General features: G+C 38.8%; 1 protein-coding gene across 3 annotated transcripts in view; it reads right to left on the reverse strand.

The window, feature by feature from the left end:
* Positions 1 to 426: 426 nt before the first annotated feature.
* laptm4b (lysosomal protein transmembrane 4 beta) overlaps positions 427 to 20,174 on the reverse strand; it is a 39,041-nt gene continuing 19,293 nt past the window's right edge. The window contains exon 8 of one of the 3 annotated variants that reach the window (XM_061931436.1): positions 427 to 8,587. In XM_061931436.1, coding sequence (XP_061787420.1) covers positions 8,573 to 8,587 — 15 coding nt within the window. In that variant the 3' untranslated portion in view covers positions 427 to 8,572. Of the gene's footprint in view, positions 8,588 to 8,665; positions 10,050 to 20,174 lie in introns of those variants that run through there. The other 2 variants (XM_061931437.1, XM_061931435.1) reach the window with 2 other exon arrangements.

The raw sequence follows: 20,174 nt of genomic DNA on the forward strand, positions 1-20,174 counted from the left end.
AATTGGAATCTTACAGGAATGCAGGTTTGGATTTTAGGATGAAGTGTAAAGACAATGGCAACATCTGGTAGGAAGCCCTCACAAGTAGGAGTAGATGATAGGAGTCGGAGGTCACTAGACTCAAACCGATCACAGGAAATAGGTTGACTGACCAACCCCAAGGCTAGAACAACAAAGAGTAACTGTCTTCGTGTAAAAGGTATTTAAGGACAGTTGTCCAAGAAGACAGCAGAAGAGTAATTTAGGCCCAAATCTTTTCTCCTGAAAACTGCATCTCCAGTCTGTGGCTCGCTGAAAAAAAAAGAAAAGCTTTTTGTTCTACGATTCCTCGTTGCCGTCTTCTTGGCTCATCACCCATCACACGACCAACAAATATACAACAAAGGTCTTGTACACATGCATTTTTGTTTGACTCCAGTAGTGACAGAAAAATGTGTCCATCCAATGTCTCTGATGCTACCACTGTGAGGTGAATCGTATTTTAACAGCTGCAAGGAATAAATACGATTTTTGTCACCTAATTCCAAGTCATTCCTTTCTTGTTTGGCTTTGTGCAGGGTGGCAAAATTGGGCAGATGAGTTGGCTCTGGATCTCCAAAGTCTATAAGCGTGTGTGCCTGGATGCCCTCCAGACATTGGTTGCATCCTGCCCTCGCACAGTTCTGTGGATACCTGCACACGCAAGTCTCCAGACAAAAACGCTTTGAACAGCCAGTGTGCAGCATTTAAACGCCATTGGGCTGTTAGTTTCAGGCTATCTGTCACATGTTAAATGGACATGACCGTGACACATTCATGTTAATGTCATTTCAAGACCTTGGCTCTTTTAAAAACAAATGTACAGAAACTCTTCACTGCCTTGCAGTTGTGCTCATTAATAACATGAGTCCAGGTGCCAGGCTTCAAAATTGTATATTCCCTTTTTTGCTTAGTACTGTTACTGTATTTCTGGTCTTGTCACTTCCTCCCGGGCAGAAGGGCGATACGTCAGTGCGGCTGCATCAAAAGAGACGTCGGGACATTTTGCTGATCAAAAAGTTGGTTTATTACAAGCGAGCATCATTATACAGGACTGCAGTACCTGGAGGAGGTCAAGTCCAAAAAAATGAGGCACTCCTAACTTGGAGGAGCCAAACCACTGTCTTATATTCCTTCTTTCTCTGTCTGGGTGTGTGTTAATTCAGGAGAGTACAACCTGACCATGTAAGGAGATGTTCGTGTGTAAGTGACTGAGAAGACAAGATGTATTACCATAACTTGTAGGTTACCGTTAAGATAAACATAGAAACTCTCCTCCATGATAGAGCTATAATTTTTGCATTCCGAAGCCTGGTTTTATTGCTTCTTCTTGTGTCACATTGTCCACATGCAGATATCCAAATAAGGCTTCTTATTGTATTATGGGCTCAAAGACTATTTACTTAAACCTGGTGGTTCGCAATTCTCCAAGTTGACTATAAACATTCACCATATGTAGAACATAATGAGTTCATTAATTCACTTCATCTTTGTATTCAACCTTTTCTGAAATGAATCGGACCCATTTTCAAAAGGAACATCAAGATGAAAGGCTTGATGATTTGGTCCGTCAGAAGGTGAAGCTGAAGAATCCGTGTCATCAGTAGTTGCAGGATCATTTGTGTGATGACTAAAGCCTATTGCTGACAAAATGTTGTGTCTGTTTAATTTAAGAAAAGTATACAGGGCGTTCGCAGCAATGCACTATTCCAACTGCTCACTAAGCACTGTCCGTATAGTGGAATTTGGAGTGGTTATGTTGCCATTTTGGAGTATGGCCTCTTTTGATGTGCAGAGAACTGAAAAGATGAAAACCCTGTCTCCTGCTGATCTCGTTTTAAGAAGAAATACCGTATTTTCCAGACCATAGGGCGCACCGGATTATAAGGTGGGGGGGTTATAAAGAAATACAATCATGTGTGCTTATGGACTGCATCCCTGCAGACTGTATTGATATACATTGATATATAGTGTATATATTGTGTTTTTATGTTGATTTATTAAAAAAAAAAAATTTTTTCTTTTTTTTTCTTTCTTGTGCGGCCCGGTACCAATCGGTGGTTGGGGACCACTGGACTACGGTCTACAAAGGCGGATGCGTGCAAATTTTCAGGAATGATGCAGATCCCAAAAACAGATCAGCAGGTACCAGAAGGTAAGAAAAGTTGCTTTTGCATAACATTGCGAAACAAAACACCAGATAATATGTTTAACCATGTACACACATCATAATAATACTTGTATGTTGAAGCACAGTACAATCCATCAAGCGGTGCGGCTTCATAGCTTACCAAAGTCATACTAAAACATTTTGATAGATTTTTGAGTGCCTTGTGTAATGTTCTATATTTTCTGTCAGGCTTGTCCCTGACAGTTTGGTCAAGTTTGAGTTTTTCCTCTGTCATTTCCTGTCAACGCTCTTATTTTGGTTATTTCCTCATTGTCTCCCTGAGTGCTGCTTCCCTTCAGCTGCGGCTGATTGGCACCTGGCCACACCTTGTGTCAATCAGCCAGCTGCTATTTAAACCTGCCTTCCCCTCCAGTCAGTGCTGGATTATTGTCATTGTCATTGTCACTACTACCTGTCATGAATACTTGTCGTTCCTACCTGTCGTGTCGATGTCAGTGTAGCTGTATGCAGTAGCGGTAAGCTATATTCTGTAGCTGTTTGTAACTTACTGTCTTTTTGTTCCTAGTCCCTGTTTGCTGGATCCCTGTTTCCAGTTTGTCCTCCTAGTTCCTGGTTTGTTTTCTTTATTTTTACTTTTGGACATTAAATCATGTTTTCCCGCACAATGCCTTCCGCTTTCTCTGCATCTTGGGGTTCGTCACCAACAAACTCTGACATTTTCAATGGAACATATAACATTTTGGTGTTGTTTACTTGAGTCATATCGCAGTCTACACGAATCTCTTATGTGTGACTGCCATCTACTGGTCACACTCATCATTACATCATGTACCAAATAAAATAGCTTCGAGATTGGTAAGCACAACCAAAATTATTCCGTATATTAGGCGCAAAGGGTTACAAGGTGCACTGTCGAGTTTTGAGAGATTGAAAGGATTATAAGTGCGCCTTATAGTCGGAAAAATACGGTACATACAATTAGCATTAATTACTTTATTTCTGCAATATATTTTACGACCCAACATGGGGCCTTGATCAAATCATTAGAAAAGTGATATAGGTATCTGCAAACCTTACAGTAAATGCAAATGCAATGCAAGTTGGAAAACACTTACATACTACATTACATGCATAACCCATTTTAATTTCTTTGCAAATTAACTTGTATTTAGGTCTGTTGAGTTAATTTGTATGGTGGCACAGGGGTTAGTGCATATGTGCCTCACAGTACGAACGTCCTGAGTAGTCCTGAGTTCAATCTTTCTGTGTGGAGTTTGCATGTTCTCCCCGTGACCGCGTGGGTTCCCTATGGGTACTCCGGCTTCCTCCCACCTCCAAAACCATGCACCTGGGGATAGGTTGATTGGCAACACTAAATTGGCCGTGGTGTGTGAATGTGAGTGTGAATGTTGTCTGTCTATCTGTGTTGGCCCTGTGATGAGGTGGCGACTTGTCCGGGGTGTACCCCGCCCTCCGCCCGAATGCAGCTGAGATAGGCTCCAGCACCCCCCGCGATCCCAAAAGGGACAAGCGGTAGAAAATGGATGGGATGGAGTTAAGTTGAGACGAATTACCTTGCATTTCTGCATTACCAGTGTGCATTCAGCTTTGTATACAATTTAAGTGTTTAAACATGCTTACATTGGCCAAAGGTGTTATTTTGAGGGTCGTATTTACAGAGCTGGAAAAGTAAAACTTGCAAAAGCTGCGTTACAACTTTCAATTCCAGAGGTGTACCAGTCTGTCTACCGACCCCTACAGGCAGTGAAGCGTAATTCATGATGCTTATTTGAAACGTAATAACTCATAAATTATAGCAACATAATCGATAGTTTCAATGGCACACAGCAACAAAAATATGGCACAAACAAATGGGACTGTTTTGTTATTGTTTGGACCACAAATAAAACTGTTTTGGTCGAAAACCTAGAATTCTGGCGCGCTCGTGACGTCACATCCTAAATTGTCAATGTTAATAATTCATAAAGTAAAGCAGCAAAATTGATGATTTCGAGTGCACAAACATACCACAAACAATTGAGACCGTTGTGTCATTATTTACACAACAAATTAGTTTTGTTCGAAAATGGATAATCCTGGTTCGTCGATGACGTCACTTCCTAAATAGTTAAAATTTCATAAACTGTAGCAGCACAATCAATCATTTCAACTTCACAAACGTAGCACAAACAAATGAGACTATTTTGGCTTAATTTGAGATTATTTTGGCCAAGTTTGAATAACCCCAAGGGGTCAGGTTCACGATGATGTCACTTCCGGAACTTTTAGACGTTAATATCTCGAAAACGAAAGCACCCCCAATCAATAATTTTTGCTGCACAAACGCAGCACAAACGAATGGGACTATCCTGGTTTCATTTGGAGGAAGTGGGGGGCTGGTTACCTTGGTTTGACCTATAAAAAAATATTTAATAACTCAAAAAACATGAGCAGCACAAACAACCATTTCAACTGCACAAACCAGCACACACAATTGGGGAAGTTTTGACATAGTTCAGAACTGTTTACATGTAACAACAACTTAATTACATAAAACGTTAATAACTTATAAACTATAATAGCAAGACAAAACATTTTTGCAGCACAAACGAATGAAACTATTTTGGCTTAATTTGGACTTCATTTGGAGAACGGGGGGACTGGGTGACTTTTATTGACCTATAAGATAATCTTTAATAACTCGGAAACTAAAGCAGCACAAACGACCATTTCAAATGCACAAACCAGCACAAACTTGGCACAAACTAATGAGACTATTTCAACAGAGTTTTGCGGGGGGCAGGGGCCAACTTTACACAGGTAGAGAGAGTCTCTTGAAAAAAAAAAATGTTTATCGCGTTCCTGACGGTCGTGTTTTTAATTCATACTAAACTCGCAGCAGCCAAACGTCGTCATGCCAGATCTTCGAGTGCCGTGAATGTCAACCAAGTAACGAAAGTGACATCGTAGTGAAAGTTGATGATCAGTAATTTTTAAGTCTACTTTTTTTAATGCCTCGCGATCAAGTGACACACCCTTACCAATTGACCGGCACACCTGATGTAAACAAACATCTGCGTCACAGGCCACACAACTACGGTGCGTTCATGGACGGCCGCAAATAGTAGGCCAAAACAGCGCTCGGCAAGGACTTTCATCAGTGAAGCATGAACACAAACATATTAAACAGTGGGCTTTCTAACAATTAGGAAGGTTTGTGTCATGTTTGTCCTACAGAAACTATATTAAAACAAAAAATATGTTTTTCCCCATCTTTTTCCATTTTCATACCTTTTTTAAAAAGCTCCAGCTGGGAGCCACTCGGGTGGCGCTGAAGAGCCGCGGGTGGCTGACCCCTGCTCTGGTCAAACAGCACAATTTAATCCACCCAGTTTGCTGATGTGTTGTCCACACAATTATGCAACAGCTCATCTTTGATTTTTTTTTTTTTAAACCTGTTACACCATCTGCTGTAGCAGCGACCGCTTGACAGCATGGGAACATCCAGGCTCTCTTAAAGCCATTAAAAAGCTTAGTGCGCTTGTTTGTTTGCATGAAGTTTTTGCCAATCTTACAAGTTCTAACTCTAACAGAAGTTTCCTTTTCTGGCAGAGTCATTACTTGCATCCAATAGAGTCCCTGACATAATTCTAAACTTTTTTTTACACCTGTAATAAGCATTACATTGTTAATTATCTCCCTTTTGTGCGTCCCTTTGTCATAATTCTTAGTTCAAACATGTTAATGTCCCACTTTTCTGGAATTGGGATTTTCTATCAAACATCATTGCAGACATAATCCATGCCCATCAAATGCTTTGGCCCACTTTTTCCCATTGGCTGCATCCCTAAGCCCCTTTATTCTTGCTTCCCAATTAGACGGGAGGGAAATGGTCCCTTGTTGATGTGCTCACGTGCGGCAACCATGCCCCAAAAAGCAGCAGCACATTTAAAGTGTCAGCTTAATTAAGATAGGATGGAAGATACTCGGTCTCATTCAGGCACACACTTTTGCCTAAATACAAGGAAACCGATTTACACTAAAGACACCAAGGTTGAATTATTATCTAAAAAATAACATACCTCCTTTTTTTCTGGTTTTTTTTTTGGGCCTTTCAGCGTCCACTTGTCCCTTGCATATGTATGCATTTATTAAATTATATTTATCGATATATTAGTATTTGACAAGATTAGTATATCTTTTTAATTAATTTGCAAACACTTATTAACATTATTTAGCAATTTGATAATACTTTATGAATTTGCATGTCTTGATGTTTTTGTCCATGTCTCGGTGTCCAACATGAAAAAATACACCGCTTGTGGCCAACTTGTGCTTCCTGACAAAGTAGGTGAGCGTTTATCTGTCTCCCACTGTTCTCACATCCAAGGTAACGCCCGACTCCCAATAAATTATTTCGGGAGAGAGATGCTGAGCACACTCGGCTGCCATGTTTAATATCACTAGTACCGTGCCTCCCTGCATTAAAGCTGACTGACTTACTGAGAGTGACAATGAACCTTGTGCTGTCGGCCTCATCGGCAAACAGCAGAAACGTCTCTTTTCAAGGTTGGCACGGACTGACGTTTGTCACAACACTAAATGTCAGCAAGTTATGGTATTCAGTGGAGTACCACAGGGGTCTGATCTTGGTTCATTGTATGTTTGTCTCTTTTTGTGCACAAATTGACCAAAAAGTAAGTATTGTCAGAAATAAAAATACATATATACATTACTTGAAAAATGTCTTTATGAATTTAAATCCCCTCGGGAAAACTAGTAACTATATACCACACAGAGAGAGAGAGACGGATCTTTAGGAGATGTTCCTATCAAATAACCGTTTAAAAGACTGTCTCGTTATTGTTCGTTTTGGTAAGGAACAATCAGTAGTGTGGGTTATAGGATAAGATGTGGATCAGAGTAAATTAGTTAGTTAGTTAGAATAGTTAGTTAAAATATTGAGTTGAGATTGCTGTCTATGCTTTCATTCAAATCTTAACTGATCCATCATCTACATCTGGAATCCTTTGTTCAAGATTGATTCCAATATTTACAAGCGTTCAGCTACTTCGTCCATGTTGTAATTTTGTATATTTCTGTCTAGAAAGTACTGTGGTGGTCTTTTTAGCACCATTTTTAATGATACTATTTAGTATGCCCCATGTTGTTCTCATGTTGTTTTTGCTCTTGTCAAATAATTGACTGTAACATTCTTTTCTACATGTTCGTAGTATGTTCGTTAGCTTATTCTTACATTTGTTGTACTTGTTTTCTGCTTTTTACACATATATTAGTCGATCGGTGGGAATTATTTTGAAATATTGTATTACATTTTTTTTGTTTTCATTGTAAACATTCCATAAGGCAGTCCCATATTTCCATGCTTTGGCAGTGACATCAGTTTGGATTTTTCCCTACCTAAAAATGTCTAACATTTTAACAATATAGAAAAAATACACAAATATTAAATTGGAATGAAATGTATTAACGGTTATAAAAAAATATAAATAAAACAACAATAAAAATGAATACTTTGTAAAAATGTGAGTACTTGGTGTGTGTAAGTTTGAACGACTACATATAAGAATTATGAACCCGAAAAGTGAATCCAAATAAAAATTAAATCCAAATACAATTAAATATAAATAATTGTTTGTATATTTTTATATCCATCTTCTTCCGCTTATCCGAGGCCGGGTCGCGGGGGCAGCAGCCTAAGCAGGGAAGCCCAGACTTCCCTCTCCCCAGCCACTTCGTCCAGCTCTTCCCGGGGGTTCCCGAGGCGTTCCCAGGCCAGCCGGGAGACATAGTCTTCCCAACGTGTCCTGGGTCTTCCCCGTGGCCTCCTACCTAAACACCTCCCTAGGGAGGCGATCGGGTGGCATCCTGACCAGATGCCCGAACCACCTCATCTGGCTCCTCTCGATGTGGAGGAAGCGGCTTTACTTTGAGCTCCCCTCGGATGACAGAGCTTCTCACCCTATCTCTAAGGGAGAGCCCTGCCACCCGGCAGAGGAAACTCATTTCGGCCGCTAGTACCCGTGATCTTGTCCTTTCGGTCACAACCCAAAGCTCATGACCATAGGTGAGGATGGGAGCGTAGATCGACCGGTAAATTGAGAGCTTTGCCTTCCGGCTCAGCTCCTTCTTCACCACAACGGATCAATACTGAAGACGCCGCACCGATCCGGCTGTCGATCTCACGATCCACTCTTCCCACACTGGTGAACAAGACTCCGAGGTACTTGAACTCCTCCATTTGGGGCAGGGTATCCTCCGCAACCCGGAGATGGCACTCCACCCTTTTCCGGGCAAGAACCATGGACTCAGACTTGGAGGTGCTGATTCTCATCCCAGTCGCTTCACACTCAGCTGCGAATCGATCCAGCGAGAGCTGAAGATCCTGGCCAGATGAAGCCATCAGGACCACATCATCTGCAAAAAGCAGATGATGTATTTTTACATATTTTCATATGTAAAAAATATATTTTCATTAAGTTAATCCAAATGCTGCAAAATTTCCTATAACTCTGACTCTTTTTCTAGTCCAGTTGCCAGTCGGGGGGCACTCAGGTTGACAGTGGGCAATTGCCGACCCTAAATGTGTATGTGCATAAAAAACAGCTCTAAATAAACGGCTCACAACTGGAAATCAGTTCTCATCGCTTACCCAAAAGAGCAATTTAAAAGACTCGATTCGTTCACGAACGTCACATTTCTATAAGATTGCATTGTGTCGCACAGGGGTCTGTTCTTTGCCCATTTGTGTTTCAATCAACTGGCTGAAAATATTCCAAAAAAAAAACAGCACACTGGGACTAAAGAAATTCAGCAGACAAAAATGATCATCATTTATTTGTATCATTTATTTACAACTGAGGACATGAGCTGACAAAACTCCCAACAAGAGGATGTTTTACTGGATGTGAACAAAGGAGGGACGAACAAGGGCTCAATTGAGGTATCTCACTCGGAACTCTCAAAAAGCTACTCTGTTGAGTATTAACTACTATGCAGCTTTCTCCCACCAAACCAATGCCTTTTTTGTCACAATGTAAGCTGACTTTAAAGTGCAATGGCACTCATGACTCGCATGAAGGCTACATGACCAACTACATTTATGCCATTTGGTTTTTAAATGCACTCTTCTTGCATAGACTGTTTGATAGAGTTCTAATATCATTTTTAAAATACTACCAATTGGATTATATGATATTTGTGCTATTCTATGCTAATTTGCCTTTGATCCCATCCATCGTTCTCGTGAAATAAGGTACTGCATGAGTGACTCACATGTTACGACACGCCAGAATCACGCCATCATTGTGGGAAAATCCCCTCAAGTCCAACTGGCCGACCACATGTGGGTAAAATAAAAGACACAACAAGCTGATTTGGTCACATGATACACCAATTTCAAATCCTTTCCGAGTGTCGAGCAACCTGATTTCCTGCAGGACGACACAATGTTACACATTCGCCACCTTTTTTCCACCGCGATACTAAAAAAAGTTGTACAAAAATACCCCGAAGTTACATTCAAAGAGGGAATTCATCTTTTTTTCTTCAGGGGGAGGAAAAAAGTGCTCTTGCTGATTCACAGTATCGGAAGGCTAACAGTTGGTGGCCGACTCAAAAAGAATGAAAAGTGCACATCCTATGGGGGGCAATACAACACAGCAACCTAAGGAGGGGAGGGCGTAAAAGAGTCGCTAGTCTCAAGGGGCCGCTAACCTAATGTTGTGAGGAGTCACAACTCCACGCTGTAAACAGCATACGGGATTTAAGGAATAAACGGAAGTGGCAGCGAGGGAGTGGGGTCTCATGTCTCCACATACTGGGGAGGGGGCTCCTTAGGTGGGATGGCCACAACCTCCTCGTACGGTGGCAGCAGAACCTGAAAACAAACAAGGAACTGTCTTTTTTCGGGCAAAAAAAGCAAACATCTATTAGGAAACGTCTAAAGGTGAATTTCACATTGCTGGGGTCCCGCAGGGGTCTGTTCATGGCCCATGTCTAAAGCTACAAACACTCGCTGTCCTATGAAAAATCTGTCGATTTAATTAGAAGCAAAATATTCGTCTGAGTTTGTTTCATTTTTGAAGGAAAATTCCACAGTGTGTCTTCGTAGCAGCAGCAGTAGGAATGATACTCGAAACCGATTTTCCCGGTTGTTCGATAAGAAAAGAACCGATTCCTCGGACTCGAATCCCTTTTTGAGAACCGGTACCCGTTATCGAGACCACTATAATAAAGAAAAAGAGTTGGTTCTTTATTCGAATCCCTCGGAACGAATACCGTCCCGACCAGAAATGCTCCGTGTGACATCACAAGAAATGACGTCACGTAGCTCAGTCATTAAGCGCAGATAGCGAAAGCAGGAAAAAAATGGACCGGAAAAAGCGCTCCAAGGTGTAATAATGTTCAAAACAAAAGGTATAATCCAATGAATAACTTTACTGAGAGATTTGAGCAGGGTACCAACACATGACTAACACTTTTACGACCAACCGGAAACATAGCAACCAGGCAACGCACCTCCTTTACGGCAGCTGTCGCAACGTTCTTAAAGCAACCGCAGCACATACATATTGATACAACATATATGACATGATCTCCCTTTTTTAACTTTTGTTTTTCTTTCCTTGTAAACAAAACAAAATCACACTGTATATGTGTTGTCTGTCTAATTATAAATAATGCAGACGAGGCGTGTTGGCTGAGTTCTTGACGTTTACTTTCACAGCGTTCTCATAACCTCATTCTTAGCTGCCGGGTGACGACATGCAACAACACTTAACACTTTTCGGGGCTACTGCGCATGCTCGTCACTCCCGTTGCATGCTGGGTAGTGTAGTTGTTATGTTCCCTAGCTCATAACATCTTTCCCCCTATAAATAAATAATGTTAACTCAATAAAGTGTATTTCTTTTTTTAGCTTTAACTTTTCATTTTTTAGCATTGTAACCACATTTGCAAACAACTTTTCTCTTCATAGAATTTTCTTTCAATAAAGAAATAAAGTGCAAAAATGTCAAAGCATCATAACAAACATTTATGTCAAATAGCAGCAGAATTGCACTTTTTGGAGAGCTGTATTATTTTCAGTTTTGTGCCCTAGGGACTGATTTTATTTAACACTATATTATTATTTATATACCTATAGTGATCACAGAGACAGGTTGTTTTTGTTTTACTGTAGATATTTGTTTTTCTGAAAATTCCCACTTAATATACTTTAGGTAACAACAGTCAATATTTATTTATTTTATTTTATTTTTTTAGGGGGTAACAGTCAATATTTATTTATTTAATAGATTTTATTTTTTTCTTATATAATAAAAGTGAGCTTTTGTTAAACTAAATATTGTGTGTTTTTTTTCCATATACAACAACCTGTCTGGACTGGATAAGAGAATCGATAAGGAATCGGTTCGATAAGAGGTTTCGATAATAGGCTCGAACTCGATAATTTTTTATCAAACATCATCCCTAAGCAGCAGTTTTTGATCCATTTGTGGTTTGATCTCTTTTTGTTCCCATTTTTTATTTATCCAGATTTTGGGTGAAAATATTGAAACATGATACACTGTTTATGTCTTTACACACAAAAGGAAGAAAATGTATTTTCAAAATATTTGAGTTTACATTTGAATATTTACTACTAGGTACATGGCTATTGTCCTGAATGTACATATCAAAAGTATTTGTTTTTACAAAAAAATTCTAATTTTAATTTGCTAAAAAGTTATGGAGTACGGTTTAGGTTTATTTCGAATATGTATAAATACAATATGATACGTCATATAATTTACATATTCTCATTTCTCTTTTTACAGTTCGAAAAGGAGTAGGAAGAAGCAAAGCGTATTTAATCCTAACTCTTTTGCAATTCATAGCAGTTACTAACACTTTTGTTCAATTTCTGTTTTCATTGACACAACTTACATCAAGGAAATACAACACTTCTCTTACAGTACGAGTAACTCAATCTGTCACAAGGCTTGAGTGTAGCATCCCACAACGTAGAACTAAATTTGGTGGCTCTTCTTTTTCATGTGTGGCTATGAGTCAGTGGAATGGCTTTCCCACTGAATTGATTGTATTCCTATACATTTTCATGCTTATTAAAGAGCTGCTTACTTTGTAAGCAAGCTCGCACACTTTGTTAAGTTTCATATGAGTGTGGATGTAAATGTGTCTGGTTATTATTATGTGCATGAGTGTGCTTAGAATGTGTGATGTGTCATTTAATTCTATTGTGTATTTCATGATTTCCATGCCTTTGCTAGTTTGCTCTGTTTATTTAAAAAAACCTTTTAGATCATATAATTTTTATTCAACATTTTTATTATATTTTTATCCCTTTGTGTCTTATCTGCCCAGGGACTACTGGCGGAAACAAGCAAATGTTGCTACAACCTGGCTCAAGGCATCTTCCCTTGTTTTACAAGATTCATGTTTAAGTGCATTGTACCTGTTTTAAATAAATACATTCCGATCCTATCCTAGTCATGATTCACACAATGAGATGAATAATATTGCATTTTCAACAATGTTCAAGATATTTATCAATATTCTTTTTCCTTGTACTTTGTAAACACTTGTAGTTTGAACAGCCTCTTAAATTGGATCATATTAGTACATTATTTGACTTCTTCGCTTAATCCATTCCAAAATTGTATTCCACTCACCGTTATAGTATAAGTTTTAAATTACCGATTTTTTTTAACAAGATATGTGAATGAAGTTTTACTTTTGTAGTTATTTCTCCATATTTCTGCACAATAACTCATATATGGTAACACTTGCGAGCAGTAGAGAATATAGAGTGATTTCTGGTCCAGAACATATTTTGCTTTATTCATTATAAAAATATTTCTTTCCACCTCCGGTTTTTGTATGAGACTTTCAGTTCATTTGATCATCTATTATTAATCCCAAAAATGTGATTTCTTTCTTTCACCTTTTCAATGTCCACTTGTGTATTTGTGTTTGACTTTCCCTTCTACTGTTACCGAATACCATTATTTAAATTTTACTGAGATTCAATTATAGTCGATTGTTGTCAAACCACCTTTTTAGTCTGTTCATTTCTTCTGTTATTATTTGTATTAGCTTCTGTGTGTTCTCTCCTGAAGAAAAAGCAGCCGTGTCCTCCGCAAAAAATATTAACCTTTACAAATGGTGTTTTATAGAGATTGAGTCATTTTGGTCCCAGTATTGATCCCTGGTGTACACCACAAGATATGTTTAGTTCTGTTGACGTTTTTTCACCGAGCTTCACATATTGCTTCCTGTTGGTGAAGTAGCTTCTTATCTAGGTCAACACTAATCCTCTGATGTTGTTCTAATGTATTAGTTAAGATATTATGATTATCAAATGCTTTTGTTAGATCCATAAATACTGCTGCTGCACATTGTTTACCTTCTGAATTGCATTGGTAATTTCCTCTGTTATATCCGTTAATGTCATCGATGTTGTTAGCTCTGTATCTGTATTGGTTCTCTGCAACTGTTCCACTTTAGTTTATGAATTTGTCCAATCTGTTATTACATAATTTTTCAATAATCTTAGAAAATGGTGGCAGTAAAAATCATGTTTGTCTCCAGTGTTATTGATCGGTACAACTTTTACCATTTTCCTTCTTCGGAATTTGCCCGTTTGAAATTATGTATTACTGATGTACGTTGAAAGTTCCGAAATTTCTTCAATAACTTTTTTTTTATTGGTTTCTATATTTATACCGTGACAGTCAGTTGAAATCTTGGATTTGCATTTCTTTGCAATTGTCATTATTTCTTGTTGAGGAATAACGACTTCATTTAAGTCTTAACTGATCCATCATCTACGTCTGGAATCCTTTGTTCAAGATTGATTCCAATATTTACAAAATAGTTATTCAAGCGTTCAACTACTTCGTCCAATTTTGTATATTTCTGACTAGTAAGTACTGTGGGTAATCTTTTTTAGCACCATTTTAATTATATTATTTAGAAAGCCCCATGTTGGTCTCATGTGGTTTTTCACTCTTGTCAAATAATTGACTGTAATATTCTTTTCTACAGGTTGGTAGTATGGTAGTAACCCATTTCCTATATCTGTTGTACTTGCTTTCTGCTTCTGTAGCTCTTTGTTTTATGTATGTTTTATATAATGTATTTTTATTTTACATGCATTTTTCAAAGCATTTTTCATTCATGGTTGACTGTTTTTCTTTTGCTTCTTGCAAAGTTGTTTCCATGGACAATGTTTGTCATACAAAATCAGGATGTTATTAAAAATTGCTATAAGCATCATCTACATTATTTTCACTGTCTAGTTTCCCGATGTTGTTGTCTCAGTTCTTTTTCAAAAGCAATCTTAATTTATCTCTGTGCATAGTTATTAAAATGTCCTTTTGTAATCCATATTTCTCTTCTTGTAGTTTCCATCATTGATTGTGAAAACTGGTAGATGATCACCAATATCAGTTACCAGCAAAGTCTGTCTATTCATCGCACGCTGTCCCACACAGGTCTATTCTTGGCCCATTTTTTGTTTTACTTTACATTGGAGAAATCTCTTTCTAAAAACCAAAAATTCTTAACATAGTACATTGGACAATAAGCAGCAACAATTAAAATATAGGACAAAACGATATTGTGTAAGAAAAATAAACTATATTGCCAAAAGTATTTGGCCACCTGCCTTGACTCACATATGAACTTGAAGTGCCATCCCATTCCTAACCCATAGGGTTCAATATGATGTTGGTCCACTTTTTGCAGCTATTACAGCTTCAACTCTTCTGGGAAGGCTGTCCACAAGGTTGCGGAATGTGTTTATAGGAATATTCGACCATTCTTCCAAAAGCGCATTGGTGAGGTCACACACTGATGTTGGTCGAGAAGGCCTGGCTCTCAGTCTCCGCTCTAATTCATCCCAAAGGTGTTCTATCGGGTTCAGGTCAGGACTCTGTGCAGGCCAGTTAAGTTCATTCACACCAGACTCTGTAATCCATGTCTTTATGGACCTTGCTTTGTGCACTGGTGCACAGTCATGTTGGAAGAGGAAGGAGCCCGCTCCAAACTGTTCCCACAATGTTGGGAGCATGGAATTGTCCAAAATGTTTTGGTATCCTGGAGCATTCAAAGTTCATTTCACTGGAACTAAGGGGCCAAGCCCAACTCCTGGAAAAACAACCCCACATCATAATTCCTCCTCCACCAAAGTTCACACTCTGCACAATGCAGTCCGAAATGTACCGTTCTCCTGGCAACCTCCAAATCCAGACTCCTCCATCAGATTGCCAGATGAAAAAGCGTGATTCATCACTCCAGAGAACGTGTCTCTACTGCTCTAAAGTCCAGTGGTGACGTGCTTTACACAACTGCATTCGACGCTTTGCATTGGACTTGGCGATCTATGGCTTATATGCAGCTGCTCGGCCATAGAAACCCATTCCACGAAGCTCTCTGCGTACTGTACGTGGGGTAATTGGAAGGTCACATGAAGTTTGGAGCTCTGTAGCAACTGACTGTGCAAAAAGTGGGCGACCTCTTTGCACTATGCGCTCTAGCATCCGCTGACCCCTCTCTGTCAGTTTACGTGGCCTACCACTTGGTGGCTGAGTTGCTGTTGTTCCCAAACTCTTCCATTTTGTTATAATAATATTTGGAATATTTAAGAGCGAGGAAATTTCACGACTGGATTTGTTGCACAGGTGGCATCCTATGACATTTCCACGGTGGAAATCACTGAGCTCCTGAGAGCGGCCCATTCTTTCACAAATGTTTGTAGAAACAGTCTCCATGCCTAAGTGCTTGAATGTATACACCTGTGGCCAGGCCAAGTGATTAGAACACCTGATTCTGATCATTTGGATGGGTGGCCAAATACTTTTGGCAATATAGTGTATGTATCTTAAAACTATACTTAATAATAACAGGTGTGTTTTACATTTACTGTATATTAACATCCCTTTTTAAAGATTATATGCATCATAGCAAATCATGCGATGACGTCATATGGACCACGCCCCCACTGCCACAGGTATTTTCGCATTAAAATACACAATTCTTTAATTACGATCATGCTTTGTCAGAGATGTTTTGTAATGTTATTCTATGATATTTGCACCTAAAGAAATGCTAGTACATCAGTTTAGGAATATGGGGTTGGGGGTGGATTTTTCTGGCTGGCTGAAATATTGTGTAAATTCTTTTATAGCATTTTCTGGTCGAGTCCTCAATCACATAATGATTAGCATGCTGAATATTAAATTGTATTAATTAATAGAGAAGGTGAAAACATTGTAATGCAGCAATATATAGCCACCCTGAAAATGATCTGTCGAGGGCAGGGGTGGGCAATTAATTTTTACCAGGGGCCGCATAAGCAACCCGAGCACTGCTGGAGGGCTACACCGACAAAATTTCAATAAAATTTTGCTCAATATTATTTTTGATATACCGTAAGATAAATAATAATAATGATAATAATAATAATAATTAATAATAATAATAATAATAATTTCATTTAACCTAACTTAACTTTATACAAAAGCAGATTGCTTTTGATGGTTTTATTTTTAACACTGTGTAACACAACACTTCCTGATGTATAATACAATGCAAAAATGTCAATTTCTGCACAGGGTTAATTTCTGTCACTTTATCCTGCATTATCCAACATTTTTCCCCGTCAGATTTGGACAACCATCTGTTGTTAAAAATCGTTTTTAATCATATTTATTTTATATTGTTTTTTAATATTGGTTTTATATGTCATTATTTTTTGTTTTTATTCAGTCATTGGTGGAGCTAAGGATAATATTTGAATATTGTTTTTAATATTGTTGTGCAGACTTTGGAAACATTTTGTTGTTTAAATGTGCTATATAAATAAAGTGGATTGGATTGGATTGTCACACCTGCCAGCTTGTCCCATTTCAGTACAACATGTCCAAACACGCATTTACCTATGTGAACAAGGTTGTCTCTTTAATTGACTGCATGGCTGCCAGCTCCTTCGTGATTTGAAAGTCTGTAGTTATCCCACGTAAGAAGATGAGCAGCTGGGCGGTGTCACGTACATCACAGCTCCCATCCAAAGCCAGCGAAAAACAGTCAAAGTCTCCGGTGTACGCCGGATAATGCACCCCCGGCGTAGAATGCACCCCCTGACGGGAGTGTTGTATCAACTAAAGCCCACACTTAAAGTTTCCATGTGCAAGATTGAATCTATTTAAAAAAGTTATTTAATAAGAAGCCAAAAGTGCAAAAACAATAATGTTCGTGTTGGAGGAGTTGCGAATGAATGAATGAATGACTCAATCAATGTTTATTTATATAGCCCTATATCACAAGTGTCTCAAAGGGCTGCACAAGCCACAACAACATCCTCGGTACAGAGAATGAAATATGAAATCCGTGCTGCAGTCGCTGTTGGGCCACAACATTAGGTACACCTGCAGACTGCAGCACGGATTTCATATTTCATTCTTTCACAACTCCTCCAACACGAACATTATTGTTTTTGCACTTTTGGCTTCTTATTAAATAACTTTTTTAAATAGATTCAATCTTGCACGTGGAAACTTTAAGTGTGGGCTTTAGTTGATATAACACTCCCGTCAGGGGGTGCATTCTACGCCGGTGTTGCATTATCCGGCACGGGCATTATCAGCACAACAGAGTCCAATAAACACTCCTTAATAAACTCTCCGTCAGAAAACGCCGTGCTTTTTCTGGCGATTTTGTGAGAAATGACAAAACTTGTCCTGACAGCTGCATCTCTGGGGGTGTGAAATTTGGCAAAACGTCCTTGTTGGGTTTGCAGCAGCCTCCCTTGCGCGTGCTTCATCAGACAGATTCCGGTATTTTTCCTCGTGCTTCGTCGTGTAGTGGCGATTCAAATTATATTCTTTAAACACAGCAACCTACAGTATGTACCACAAATTAAGCACACGGCTTTACCTTTCATTTATGTAAAGAAATACTTGGCAGTCCATGTCTTGTTGGAAACATGCCATTCGTCATCAACCTTTCTCTTTTTAGCTCTAATCACTTGTCGCTGTGCACCTTCACTCACAGGTTACACCCGGACATACGCCCATAAATAACACTTTTCAAAATAAAAGCAGCACAGTTGTATTGCGCGCACGACATAGATGTTTTTTAAACTTTATTTTGTAATTTGTGATTGCCGCTATTCAATTCACTCACTATCACACACGCGCATAAGTCCACACGGAAGTAATACAAATAACGCTTTTCAAAACAAAAGCAGCACCGTTGTATTGCACACTCGACAAAGATACTTTTTTAAATTTATTTTGTAATTTATGATTGGCCTCACGCGGGCCGGACAGGGACGCACAAAGGGCCGGATGTGGCCCGCGGGCCGTAGAATGCCCAGGTCTGGTCTCGGGTACACTTATTAATGGTGAAAAATTATACCTACAGGGTGTATCTGCGATTAATTTTTTGTTATCTATGGACAATGCGATTAATCGCGTCTAAATCTTTTAATCGTTTGACAGCCCTAATATATATATACTGTATATATATATATATGGATAAATGTGTATATATATATATATATATATATATATATACATATATATATATATATATATATATATATATATATATATATACATATATATATATATATATATATATATACAGGGTGATTCAAAAACAATATGTCAAAATCATCACGCCTTTATTCGGTTCTCAAACATTGTAATAGACTGAATCAATGGTCATTTGATACAGGAGTTATCCAAGTTTTATTGTGTTACAATTTAACTGTTGCGGTCATGTAATCCTTTTGGCGCTGTTCAATTGTAGGAAGACCACGTGTTTATTTACCCTCAAAATGGCGACTCCTCAACATAAGGCGTTTTGTGTGCTTACATTCGCAATTTCGTATGCTTTTAGAACATAATTTGGTAATTTTGGTAAAAACTTGTTAAGCATGAAATAAATACTCATAAATACATACATACTTACAAACCCTGTTTCCATATGAGTTGGGAAATTGTGTTAGATGTAAATATAAACGGAATACAATGATTTGCAAATCCTTTTCAACCCATATTCAATTGAATGCACTACAAAGACTAGATATTTGATGTTCAAACTCATAAACTATATATATTTTTTGCAAATAATAATTAACTTAGAATTTCATGGCTGCAACACGTGCCAAAGTAGTTGGGAAAGGCCATGTTCACCACTGTGTTACACCACCTTTTCTTTTAACAACACTCAATAAACGATTGGGTACTGAGGAAACTAATTGTTGAAGCTTTGAAAGTAGAATTCTTTCCCATTCTTGTTTTATGTAGAGCTTCAGTCGTTCAACAGTCCGGAGTCTCCGTTGTAGCTTCACAATGCGCCACACATTTTCGATGGGAGACAGGTCTGGACTGTAGGCAGGCCAGGAAAGTACCCGCACTCTTTTTTTTTACGAAGCCACGCTGTTGTAACACGTGCTGAATGTGGCTTGGCATTGTCTTGCTGAAATAAGCAGGGGCGTCCATGAACAAGATTGCGCTTAGATGGCAGCATATGTTGTTCCAAAACCTGTATGTTCAGCATTAATGGTGCCTTCACAGATGTGTAAATTAACCATGCCATGGGCACAATGCACCCCCATACCATCACAGATGCCGGCTTTTGAACTTTGCGTCGATAACAGTCTGGATGGTTCGCTTCTCCTTTGGTCCGGATGACACGATGTCGAATATTTCCAAAAACAATTTGAAATGTGGACTTGTCAGACCACAGAACACTTTTCCACTTTGCATGAGTCCATCTTAGATGATCTCGGGCCAAGAGAAGTCGGCGGCGTTTCTGGATGTTGTTGATAAATGGCTTTCGCTTTGCATAGTAGAGCTTTAACTTGCACTTACAGATGTAGTGACCAACTGTATTTAGTGACAGTGGTTTTCTGAAGTGTTCCTGAGCCCATGTGGTGATATCCTTTAGAGATTGATGTCGGTTTTTGATACAGTGCCGTCTGAGGGAT

Source organism: Nerophis lumbriciformis, linkage group LG37 (genome assembly GCF_033978685.3).
Source record: "Nerophis lumbriciformis linkage group LG37, RoL_Nlum_v2.1, whole genome shotgun sequence".
Taxonomy (NCBI): domain Eukaryota; kingdom Metazoa; phylum Chordata; class Actinopteri; order Syngnathiformes; family Syngnathidae; genus Nerophis; species Nerophis lumbriciformis.